Source organism: Aedes aegypti, chromosome 2 (genome assembly GCF_002204515.2).
Source record: "Aedes aegypti strain LVP_AGWG chromosome 2, AaegL5.0 Primary Assembly, whole genome shotgun sequence".
Lineage (NCBI taxonomy): Eukaryota > Metazoa > Arthropoda > Insecta > Diptera > Culicidae > Aedes > Aedes aegypti.
This window is the reverse complement of record NC_035108.1, coordinates 222,698,056-222,710,756: the sequence shown is the minus strand read 5'-3', so window position 1 is coordinate 222,710,756 and position 12,701 is coordinate 222,698,056. Positions and strand designations below refer to the sequence as shown.

At 41.1% G+C, this 12,701-nt stretch overlaps 2 protein-coding genes across 7 annotated transcripts in view; one reads left to right on the top strand and one right to left on the bottom strand.

Annotated features, from left to right (window-relative positions):
• Positions 1-12,701, top strand: part of LOC110676395 — a 151,522-nt gene that overhangs the window by 13,205 nt on the left and 125,616 nt on the right. For both annotated transcript variants that reach the window (XM_021844123.1, XM_021844124.1), the window contains exons 3-4: positions 2,417-2,531; positions 2,587-2,747. In XM_021844123.1, the coding sequence (XP_021699815.1) occupies positions 2,417-2,531; positions 2,587-2,747 (276 nt within the window). The remainder of the gene's footprint in view (positions 1-2,416; positions 2,532-2,586; positions 2,748-12,701) is intronic.
• The window catches only part of LOC5569028 (hillarin), an 89,419-nt gene continuing 79,461 nt past the window's right edge, over positions 2,744-12,701 (bottom strand). For all 5 annotated transcript variants that reach the window (XM_021844119.1, XM_001658235.2, XM_021844121.1 and 2 more), the window contains exons 7-12: positions 4,736-4,819; positions 4,317-4,675; positions 3,981-4,255; positions 3,647-3,760; positions 3,370-3,533; positions 2,744-3,193 (exon numbers count right to left, since the gene is read on the bottom strand). In XM_021844119.1, coding sequence (XP_021699811.1) covers positions 3,052-3,193; positions 3,370-3,533; positions 3,647-3,760; positions 3,981-4,255; positions 4,317-4,675; positions 4,736-4,819 — 1,138 coding nt within the window. In that variant the 3' untranslated portion in view covers positions 2,744-3,051. The remainder of the gene's footprint in view (positions 3,194-3,369; positions 3,534-3,646; positions 3,761-3,980; positions 4,256-4,316; positions 4,676-4,735; positions 4,820-12,701) is intronic.

The window sequence follows — 12,701 nt, the reverse complement described above, 5'->3', positions numbered from 1 at the left end:
CAAAACCACTTGCTATTACCACTATTTGAAAGTTAATTCTATTCTGTTCAAGTTTGTCGAACACGCAAATAAGATTAAATTGAGTTTAAACATTGTTTGATCATGATTTGTTCTCCACAGTACCCAAAAAGCAAAGTTTTCTTAATATATATGGTAGAAAAAACACACATTGACATTAGTTTTTCAGAACCTAGTCAACAGGAATCGAACGAAATAAATCTATGAATTCATTAACCATTAACAGCTTACATGTTGCTGTAGGCAATAAATTACAAAAAATGCCCAAAGATCGAACACCGCATCGCAACCTGATGATAGTTAATTCACGCATGACACATGTACCAACCAATGAATGAATTGAACAAGTTAGCATTGCTTTTTCTTTCCAAATGATGATTGTTTGGATTGCATTTCATTGACGATTCAGAACGATTTGAAAACAATCATCATCATCGACTGAGAAAAAGCAGTGCTAACGTGTTCATTTTTCACACCCGCCAAAGCTCACGGTGGTGCTCTTGGCTCACCCACAGCGGGTTTATTAAAGTGCTTCCTAATTTTCTATTTTTTATAATTTATTTCCGTAAGATGATTTGTAACTTAAATCGGGATTGAGTTATAGATATGCATAGTTATCATGTTCTGGAAATTAAAAATCAGAAATTTTCATACAGGTGTGTTTTTCAGAGAGAACACTCCCTAAAAATAGTGATTTTCAAGAACCTTGAATCACAAACCTCAACCAAACTATGTTAAAACTTGCTCCAATTATAAAAGTGTGTTCGACAAAAGTTCGTAGAATTGAATCAACTACTATGTAGAGGTATTTTCGATCATTTTTGGTGTTCCGTTCGATAGTTATGAATTTTTAAAGCTTGAAATTAGCCCAGAAACACGTAATTGATTTGAAGCACTCCTAAATTATTTCCAAAATGACTGAAATTTTGACCAGAAGTTCATTTTGGCATAAAAAATCAAAGTATTGGTTGACTGGGAAATTTCCAGACAAATGAATAAGTCTAATACTTAGGTTAAGGAACAAAATAGCAAATTTTCACGGAATTCGGTGGCCCACTAGATCGGTTTTTCATGGAATGGCTGAATATGAAATTGTCCATTGTCGTTTTTGAAAATATCATAGCATGTTTAGTTTTTTGAAACATTGATTTGAAAAGCATACGATTTCTGTCAACTTGCATAAAAGTGTACGAAGATTTATTAATCTTATCCAGAAAAGAATTCAAACATAAAATTTAAAGTTAAAGAAGTATTCTTTAACAAAATCATAAGACTTTCGATGCCTAAAAGTTTTGTTTTTGCGATTCAGTCGCATACCAGTCTACTGTTTATAAACAGAATAAACAGCATAATGGCATACTTTTTGTGAAAAATTGCTATTTTTCAGAACGGTTTCATTTCTGTTTTGGAAGTTAGAAAACTGTCATCTCAGTGCCAATATACGTTATTTCAAATGGCTCTGAATTCTCACTGACTCAGTCAACTATAGCTTCTGATTCTAAATCCGTTGGACGATTCGAATAGAGGTAATCCAACTACAGTAAACTTTTCCTTACTCGATATCGAGTTAGAGAACCATAGTAAAAGTTTGTTTTCATGGCTTCCTCGATGGACCCTTGGATCGCATTGGCTCATTCTGCGCATTTGTTTGGTGTTCTATAAATCGATATGTACCATCGATACGAAGGTCCCTTCACACTTAAATTATTTTACGGATTCCTGTAAAATCTTAACAGCTGAACAGTTCGGTGAAATAAATTAACGGAGTGCAATAAATTTTTACAGTATTCGGTGAAAAATCACCGGAATCCGGAAAATTTCGACGGAATTACGGTGTTTTGTTTCACCGAACTGTTCAGCTGTTGATATTACGGTGAAATTCACCGTATGAGCTTAGTGCGTTCAATATCGAGTAATGGAGAGTAGTATGTATAACAGCAGTTTTCGTAATGGAAAAAAAAATCGGCTAGCCTTGTTGGATATATGTACTACATCATTTTGCAACTTGGTGCATAAATCACTGTTTTAATGCCTTCGAAAGGTATTGAATCTTGTCATATTGAAGGAACGAAGAATTTTGTATGGAGATTGCATGCATGTTTTAAAAATGTATCGATGTAATCAAATCTGCACGATTAACTATATCCTACATGACCTACAGGGACCTTCCTTAACCGAGTGGTTAGAGTTCATGGCTACAAAGCAAAGCTATGCTGAGGGTGTCTGGGTTCAATTCCCGGTCGAAATGACAAACTTTGGCAAAGCTTTTAGTTAATAACTGTGGGAAGGTTCAACCCCAAATTTACTGATACATGATTTTATCCTTGAGATACGTAAAGATGTAGTTTTTGTTACACTATGATTATTGATTAAAATATTCTATCCTGTTTTATTTCAGGCGTCCAACAGGGAAAAGTGCTGAAGAGCAAGTACGCCCCCTTGTTATAAACAAATTGAAATGGCAGATAAAAATGTACGAAAGACAAATACAATTCCATAAGCAACAGCTTGAGGTAGTATATGTGCTCGAATGGACCACTTAAGAGAACTAATATCATATAATTTCAGCGAGCGGTATCACAGGTTGAATTGGGACGTAAGAAATGGGCCGATTTCGTAGAAATGAGGGAATCTTTGAAGAGTGCACTCACCAGCGAGATGCAAGATTTCAAAAACATCGAATGCCAAATAACAGCTCTTGATGAGACAGTAATAGACGATTTGCAACGGTGAGTTCAGAAATGTACAATTTATTTGATAGAGAAATATCCGTTCATCTTGTAATTTATGTACATCATTGTGTCTTGGTTCTGTATTAGTGCTCAACATATTAAGCTAGTTACTGGTAAAATAAATATTAGTTTTCATTAAACATTATATTAAAATAGATTCATCTCGAAGCGAACATTATTATCATCTATATTTACAAGAACAAATAACAAAGTGATGCAACGAACATAACGATACCTACAGCTATATAGATATATCTTGGGAAGCAAGAAATTGATACGGAGAAGTTTCTGAAAGCAGCTGTTAGTTTCTCTTTGAAGAATTGATCAAATATTTGCAACAATGTGTCAGCAGATGTTTCTCGTTCGATGAGTTGTTGTTGTTATTGATAGATCCAACTTCTCGCGTATAAATGTCTAAGCCATACTGGCCCTCTTGAGGAAAGCTGAAAGTAAAAATAAAACAAAATGACATCGTTTATTCCTTATTACTAAGTGGAACCTAAATATCCTAAATATTGGTTGAAACAACAAAACCTAATAAGCTTTGGCATAACATATTTTTAACAAGTATTACAAAATGTAGTATAATGATTTGTAAACTTCGGGTACCTGAACTTACCTAATGTTGAAAGTGATAGTGTCTCCTACAACGTTGTGTTGGACATATTTGGAGAGTTTTTTCTCTTCAATGCCATTTTTGTGTAGGGTTGCCATAAAGTCCGTCAACGGACGTGACATTCGGAACTGCAGCTCAATTCCTCGTCCGGCAAAAATCAAAGGTTCCTGTAAATTGTTTAGATTTATCAGACATCATGATGATACTTTCTCGAGATTATATGAAGGTGTTCGACTGTGCGTCCACCGCTACTTTATGTGAACCTGAAATTCATTGTTACCTGATGAGTAATTGGTATGAGCCCGAATAGTCTAGTTGCCTTTGTTGGTCCCCACTCTCCACTAGCACAATCTGGAAGTGGAACCATGACAGTCTGTAACTCCTCGCAGCAAATCTGAAAAAAAAATGACCAATAGGCATAAACGTTCTAAAATAGATAATGCCAATCTGGCAGAAGATCGACAGTATGCTTAAATCTAATTATATTTATGGGCTACGCAGTCACGACACGTCTGGAAATTACCAGAGTTTAGTTCAAATAGTTAAAACTGCGTAGCCGAAAAATAAAATTAGTTAACTCCGTCATTGTCTCAATAAAAGATTTATTTGTTTACCTTAAATTTGCATACACTCTTGAACTTCATCGGTTCGCCGGTCAGGTACTCTTGGGGTGTAACAGCATTTGCAAAAATATCCAATAGAAATGCTCCGGAACAAGGTGCATGCACTCGGAATGCAACTATGTTGCTTATCACGGATTGCATGACAAAGCGTTTGAGTGATACCCCATCGTAAGAATCTTCTTCGCTGTCGTAGAACTTGAGATTATAATGGAATATCAAACAACCTTGCATGTCTGATGGCATAGCTATTCTCACTGTCGCTGCACCTGAGGATTGTTTTGCAGTTGAATGTTAATGAATACTTTCTCCAAAGATGGTCATTATTACCTGTGTCATCGGTATATACAACAGCACCATATCCTTCATCAGCAAAGTGAAGTCCATAACGGAAGAATAACGAACGCACGAAAGGAAGATTCTCGAAATCATTCAGCGTGATTGTTCGCTTGAGTAGTTGCCAGTCCTCTTGGAGCGGGAAGAACTCGTAGATGAACTCTCGAGGATCCGTGAGGAAGTAATGGTCATCGTACTCATATCGTAGACTGTCATTTTTACCTTTGCCACTCTTCGGTGCTTCCTTTGCGTTCACCAGATGACGAGCACCCCAATTACATTGTACAAAACGCCAAGCACCTGCCACGTATACCGCGTTCCATGAGTTTCTAAATCTTGAGTTTTTCGGATGGCTGAATAAAGGGATGATTAATGTTAAATCTTTGTAAATCCCACTTACTGCAAAACATTACCTAGAATCCTGGAATTTAACTCCTGGTTGATAGCCTGCACTTTTTGAATAGCCTTTTATAACTACACAATGCAGTCCAGCATAGCTGAAAGATATAATCGAATATACACAGTGTAGATCCGCAAGGACATACTTTTTTACAAGTAATTGCATCTACGGTTAATTATTGGGATCATCCATATAATAATATGAAATTGTCGAGGATTGTTTTAAAGGGAGTGATTAAGCGCTCCAGTAACATGTCCGGAAACACGAAACCATCAAGAACCTGAGCTACAGGTTCGAAGCCTTGATAAGGTGGATTGTTCTGATGCCTTTGATGGAACATACGAGAATGCTACAGTATTGGACAAAACATTTGCAACTTTTTTGATTTTCCATACAAAATGGCCAACTTTGGTAAGTTAGATCTCAGTTATTTATGGACCGATTTGTATGAAATTTTCACAATATATCAGACATAACTTAGATTTTAAAATATATTTTTTGCATAATTTTTCCAATGTAGTAAGAATTCAACTAAAGTGAAATTTTCGACGAAACATTCAAAACTATTTATCTCAAAATTTGATAGCCCTGCACAAAAAATGGCTTCAGGAAACTTGTGCATCACGTCGAAATCTACAACTTTGCTATTCCCTCAATGTGTTTAGTTATGTCAATTATATAAAATCGTCAAATAATTCACTTTAGTCAAACCGTCGTGATTGGAAAAATCAATAAAAAATATATGTTAAAATTCAAGTTATGTCTGATGTTCTGTGAAAATTTCATTCGAATCGGTCCATAAATAGCTGAGATTTAGCTTAACAAAGTCGGTCATTTTGTATGGAAAACCGAAAAAGTTGCAAATGTTTTGTCCAATAGGAGAAAAGCACTAATTTTCGACCTACAAGAATTCTGTGCTAATTTTCGGATTTCCATACAAAGTAGGCCAAAATCGTATGGGTCGAAAATTAGTGCTGGGTCGAAAATTGGAGCTTTTCCTCTACTGTACAGGGTGATTACTAATTCCTGTCAGTAAAGTAAATGATCGTAGATAAAAGATGTATGTATGAATTTTAATTTCCAGTGTACATCCTGGTTTGTACATCTATAAAGTTTGTTTTGACAAAGTAAAGATTAAATCTTTTTTCATTTACCTTAGTTTTTAGTCATATGTGTTGTTTTAAAGGCATTACACCTGGCACGCACGTTTTCCGCAAAAATGTATTTATGACTAAACTCCGCTGAAAAATTTACCTGATTGAAACAGTTAGCTACCACAATCTTTCAGACTTACTAGGGTATAGCATAAGATGGATTATGGAAAATTTTAGCGAAAAAAATATGTCTTTTTTGCTTAAAATATATGCTTTTGAATAACGTGCGTGTTAACTGTAATGCTTCTGAAACAACGCATGTGGCTGGAAATTAAGGTTAAAAAATAAATATGTTATCTATGTATAGTAAAGGCAAATGTTATAGATGTCCAAAACTGGATATGCACTGGTAATAAAATTTCATACAACCATCTTTTTTCTATGATTACTTATTTTACTGACAGGAAATAGTAATCACCCTGTATATCGTGTCAGCACCGAGGAAGCAGCTCCTCTAGCACGATGTAAGTGCGCAATCCTGGCCTATCAAAGAATTTCCACCAATCAAGAAAGGCAAAAGTAGAGTAAACGGATAAATTTTACGCTACGGTAACAGATCTGCCAACGAATAAAGGACAACGATAGTAGAGTTGGATTTTGGAACGTGAAAACTTTGAATGAACCCGCGCGAATTGGACTCCTGCCTCGTAAACTGCGGAATGTCGACGTGAATGTTAAAGTTGTTCAGGATCAATGTGACAAGAGTGTGAATTGCGAGCGGTAAATCCCTTCATCAACGCTTCATTCAAGTTACCACATCCAGGGCTGTTAAATGTCATGAATATCACGTGACTTTGACAATTGAATATTGCTAATATCATCCTTTCCCGTGGAAAAAGTCATCGGAAAATGTTTTTCTCGGTGACCTTTTCCATATGACTATCGGTTGGTAATATTTCCTGATTCCATTTTTCGCATGGGAGGATGCTATGAGCATTTATATTTTTCCAAAATTTTGACATTTAACAGCACTGACCACATCCACTACAGCGGCGGCGTTAGAGCAGAATGTGGCGTTGTTGGTATAATATCGATTTGGAAACAGATGAAGCGTATAATTGGGCTTAAATCATTTAGCAACCGAATCTGTGTGTTGAGAATGAAGGGAAAGTTTCTCAACTATACCTTAGCATACATGTGCTAACGGAAGATAAGCCAGATAACATGGAGAATTAATTCTATGAAAGCCTTAGAAGATTGAAATATTAGACATATGGAGAGTGCTTAAAACAAGAAAACAACAACGCAGTTCTGTGCGCATCGTACCTTCGTGCTGTGCGTACACGAATTCTCTCTGCTCTTGGAAGTTTTCTTGAAAACTACCTAAAGCAATAAAACAGTATTTTTCAGTGCTACATAAACAGTACTTTTCAGTGCTTCTAAAACAGTACTTTTCAGTACTAGTTTTTCTACTATTGATCCCTTTACGATCCTTGTTTGGACCCGTGCCTTCGATTTTTCATTGGACCCGTTGGCGAAAGCCAGCGATGGTAATCCTTCTTGGACACCGTCTTGGGAAAAAAAACTCTCGAAGGTCACGCCTTCTTTCGTTTATTAACTAAACATGGTATCAACAACTAACAAAAGGAAGGGTGAATCTCTGAATTCACAACTTCCTTCCAAAAAAGTGGGATTTAAAACTGTCACTAGACGTGGCAAGAATGGAAGAAAGGACGCTTCCCCGGAATGCGAAGTTTCTTCCAAGGGTGAAATGAATAATTGTATCGAAACGAGCAATCAGTTCGATGCTCTAGATAAATTTTCCGAAAACCAAAACGAAGCAGCCTCTAGCCCAGGCTCTTTGATTCAAGTAAGGAAGCAAAGAGTGCCGCCTATTGTGGTCAGTTGTTCCGAATTTGGGGGATTTAGGCAGGAGATCTTGAACTCCATTAGGGGAATCAAGGTTTCCTCCCAAATCGCAAAGAAAGGAGACTGTCGCGTTTTGCCGGAAACTCTTAAAGATCGCGAACTTCATGGGGGTGTTGCAATCATCATTCATAGGCGTTTAAAACATCAACTGTTTTCGTCATTTGAAACTAAAGTTTTTGAAACTTTAGGTGTTTCAGTTGAAACACAACTTGGTAAATATACTTTCATAGCTGCCTATTTGCGGTTGGTAAATGGCTGGGCATGGCGTACCATTGGTACCTCGCGTACCTGAAGGAATAAAATAGACCCCTCTGTGCGGTCCTTAGCCTCTTGCCCAGCAACTCCTATCCCTACCTCCTCGCGGTACTGGCCGGGGTACGAGTAACCTTAGGGAAGATCGGGTAACCAACCCCCGGTGGGAACTTTGGTCGTATGCTGACAGGGAAGGGGGGGTTTGCTTTTGCTTTTTGCTTCTGCAAACCTTGAGCGTCTGTACTCCATGCTAGGAGCGGCTCACAACAGCGTCTGTTCCCCATGTCAGGGTCGGCTGATCATCGTCCGAGTGCCAGAGAAGGACTCTAAGCTAAACTGTGCACTATGGTCCTCCGAACATTTAGGGGGAATGGTCCTCCGGAAATCAAGGGGGTTGGTGTCAGGCCCTGCAAGCCAGCCGTAAAAAACATCAAGCAACGAATAATCAACGAGAGAATACGAACCGGGACAATCGGCGAAGACCACAGCGACGTAAAGGGACTAGCGATTGGAAGCTCGGTACGTGGAACTGCAAATCTCTCAACTTCATCGGGAGCACACGCATACTCGCCGACGTGCTGAAGGACCGCGGATTCGGCATCGTAGCGTTGCAGGAAGTGTGTTGGAAGGGATCAATGGTGCGAACGTTTAGAGGTAACCATACCATCTACCAGAGCTGCGGCAACACACACGAGCTGGGAACAGCTTTTATAGTGATGGGTGATATGCAGAGACGCGTGATCGGGTGGTGGCCGATCAATGAGAGAATGTGCAAGTTGAGGATCAAAGGCCGGTTCTTCAACTTCAGCATAATAAACGTGCACAGCCCTCACTCCGGAAGCACTGATGATGATAAAGATGCTTTTTACGCGCAGCTCGAACGCGAGTACGACAGCTGCCCAAGCCACGACGTCAAAATCATCATAGGAGATCTAAACGCTCAGGTTGGCCAGGAGGAGGAGTTCAGACCGACGATTGGAAAGTTCAGCGCCCACCGGCTGACGAACGAAAACGGCCTACGACTAATTGATTTCGCCGCCTCCAAGAATATGGCCATTCGTAGCACCTACTTCCAGCACAGCCTTCCATACCGATACACCTGGAGATCACCACAGCAGACAGAATCGCAAATCGACCACGTTCTGATTGATGATCGGCACTTCTCCGACATTATCGACGTCAGGACCTATCGTGGCGCTAACATCGACTCCGACCACTATCTGGTGATGGTCAAACTGCGCCCAAAACTCTCCGTCGTTAACAACGTACGGTACCGACGGCCGCCCCGGTATGACCTAGAGCGGCTCAAGCAACCGGATGTCGCAGCGGCATACGCGCAGCACCTCGAGGCTGCATTACCGGAAGAGGGTGAGCTGGACGAAGCCCCTCTTGAGGACTGCTGGAGAACAGTAAAAGCAGCCATCAACGATGCAGCTGAGAGCAACATCGGGTACGTGGGACGGAGTCGACGGAACGATTGGTTCGACGAGGAGTGCCAGGAGGTTTTGGAGGAGAAGAATGCAGCGCGGGCGGTCATGCTGCAGCAAGGGACCCGGCAGAACGTGGAACGCTACAAACGGAAACGGCAACAGCAGACCCGCCTCTTTCGGGAGAAAAAACGCCGCCTGGAGGAGACGGAGTGCGAGGAGATGGAGCAGCTGTGCCGGTCTCAAGAATCGCGTAAGTTCTATCAGAAGCTCAACGCATCCCGCAACGGCTTCGTGCCGCGAGCCGAGATGTGCAGGGATAAGGATGGGAGCATTCTGACGGACGAGCGTGAGGTGATCGAAAGGTGGAAGCAGCACTTCGACGAGCACCTGAATGGCGCTGAGAGCACAGGCAATGAAGGACGGGACAACGGAATAAATGCCTTCGTCGGTACTGCGGAAGATGGAAACCAACCAGCCCCCACTTTGAGGGAGGTTAAGGATGCCATTCACCAGCTCAAGAACAATAAAGCTGCTGGTAAGGATGGTATCGGAGCTGAACTCATAAAGATGGGTCCGGAGAGGCTGGCCATTTGTCTGCATCAGCTGATAGGCACAATCTGGGAAACAGAACAGCTACCGGAGGAGTGGAAGGAAGGGGTAATATGCCCCATCTACAAGAAAGGCGACAAGTTAGATTGTGAGAACTTTCGAGCGATCACCATTCTAAATGCGGCCTACAAAGTATTATCCCAGATCATCTTCCGTCGTCTGTCACCTGTAGTAAACGAGTTCGTGGGAAGTTATCAAGCCGGCTTCGTTGACGGCCGATCGACAACGGACCAGATCTTTACTGTACGGCAAATCCTCCAAAAATGCCGTGAATACCAGGTCCCAACGCATCACCTTTTCATCGATTTCAAGGCGGCATACGACAGTATCGACCGCGTAGAGCTATGGAAAATCATGGACGAAAACAGCTTTCCCGGGAAGCTCACGAGACTGATAAGAGCGACGATGGAAGGTGTGCAAAATTGTGTGAAGGTTTCAGGCGAACACTCCAGTTCGTTTGGATCCCACCGGGGACTACGACAAGGTGATGGACTTTCGTGCCTGTTGTTCAACATTGCGCTAGAAGGTGTTATGCGGAGAGCCGGGCTTAACAGCCGGGGTACGATTTTTACGAGATCCAGTCAATTTGTTTGCTTCGCGGATGATATGCACATCGTCGGCCGAACATTTGAAAAGGTGGCAGACCTGTACACCCGCCTGAAACGCGAGGCAGCAAAAGTTGGACTGGTGGTGAATGCGGACAAGACAAAGTACATGCTAGCTGGTGGGGCCGAGCGCGACAGGGCTCGCCTAGGTAGCAGTGTTACGATAGACGGGGATACTTTCGAGGTGGTCGACGAGTTCGTCTACCTTGGATCCTTGCTGACGGCTGACAATAACGTTAGCCGTGAAATACGGAGGCGCATCATCAGTGGAAGTCGGGCCTACTATGGCCTCCAGAAGAAGCTGCGGTCGAAAATGATTCACGCCCGCACCAAATGTACCATGTACAAAACGCTCATAAGGCCGGTAGTCCTCTACGGGCATGAAACGTGGACGATGCTCGAGGAGGACCTGCAAGCACTTGGAGTCTTCGAACGTCGGGTGCTTAGGACGATCTTCGTCGGTGTGCAGGAGAACGGTGTGTGGCGGCGAAGGATGAACCACGAGCTCGCCCAACTCTACGGCGAACCCAGTATCCAGAAAGTGGCCAAAGCTGGAAGGATACGATGGGCAGGGCATGTTGCAAGAATGCCGGACAGCAACCCTGCAAAGATGGTGTTCGCCTCGGATCCGGTTGGTACAAGAAGGCGTGGAGCGCAGCGAGCTAGGTGGGCGGATCAAGTGCGTATCGATTTGGCGAGCGTGGGGCAGAACCGAGGATGGAGAGATGCGGCCACGAACCGAGTATTGTGGCGTGAAATTGTTGATTCAGTGTTATCTGTGTAGATGTTAACTAAATAAATGATGAGCTGCCTATTTGCCTTTTCAATGCTCTAGACAGCAAGTTAATTTGATCCAAACTGACTTGCGAAAATTGACTCGCAATAAGTCAAAATTTTTTGTCATTGGTGACTTTAATGCCGAACATCGGTCATGGAATAATTCTCAAAGTAATTCCAACGGCAGAATTTTATTTGATGATGCTCTTCAGGATATTTCTCAATTCAATACCCTGATAGCCCTACATGTTTTTCCTCTTCTAGAAATCCATCTACGATTGACTTGGTCTTAACTGAATCTAGTCATCTTTGTAGCCAATTAGTTACTCATGCTGATTTTGATTCTGATCATGTCCCTGTTACATTTCAAATATCCCATGAAGCGATTCTCAATCCTATCAGCTCCACTTTCAATTATTTTCGAGCCGACTGGAATATATATGAAACATTTATTGACTCTAATCTTAATGTTAATATTCCTTTCCAAACAAAGCTTGATATTGACAATGCTCTTGAAACTTTAACAAATTCCATTGTTGAAGCCAGAAGCATTGCAATTCCAAAATGTGAAGTAAAATTTGAATTAGTGATTATAGACGATGATCTTAGGGGCCTAGATAGCCGTAGCGGTAAACGCGCAGCTATTCAGCAAGACCAAGCTGAGGGTCGTGGGTTCGAATCCCACCGGTCGAGGATCTTTTCGGGTTGGAAATTTTCTCGACTTCCCAGGGCATAAAGTATCATCGTACCTGCCACACGATATACGCATGCAAAAATGGTCATTGGCATAGTAAGCTCTCAGTTAATAACTGTGGAAGTGCTCATAAGAACACTAAGCTGAGAAGCAGGCTCTGTCCCAGTGGGGACGTAACGCCAGAAAGAAGAAGAAGAAGACGATGATCTTAAACTCTTGATCCGTCTTAAAAACGTGAGGAGAAGGCAATTTCAACGCACTCGCGATCCTGCTATGAAAATTATGTGGCTGGATTTGCAGAAAGAAATCAAGAAACGTTTTCATAATTAAGAAACAAAAATTTTGAAAATTAGATTTCTCAATTGGATCCTGGCTCTAAGCCCTTTTGGAAATTATCTAAAATTTTGGAAAAAAAACCTCAAAAGCCAATACCGGCATTGAAAGAGGAAAACAAATTATTACTGACTTATTGAAAAAAAGCTCAAAAACCTGCTATGCAGTTTGAAAGCGCGCACAATTTTAATTTAGGACTTACTAGTCCAATTGAAAATCAAGTTACTCAGGAGTTCGAAAATATTCTAAATCAAGA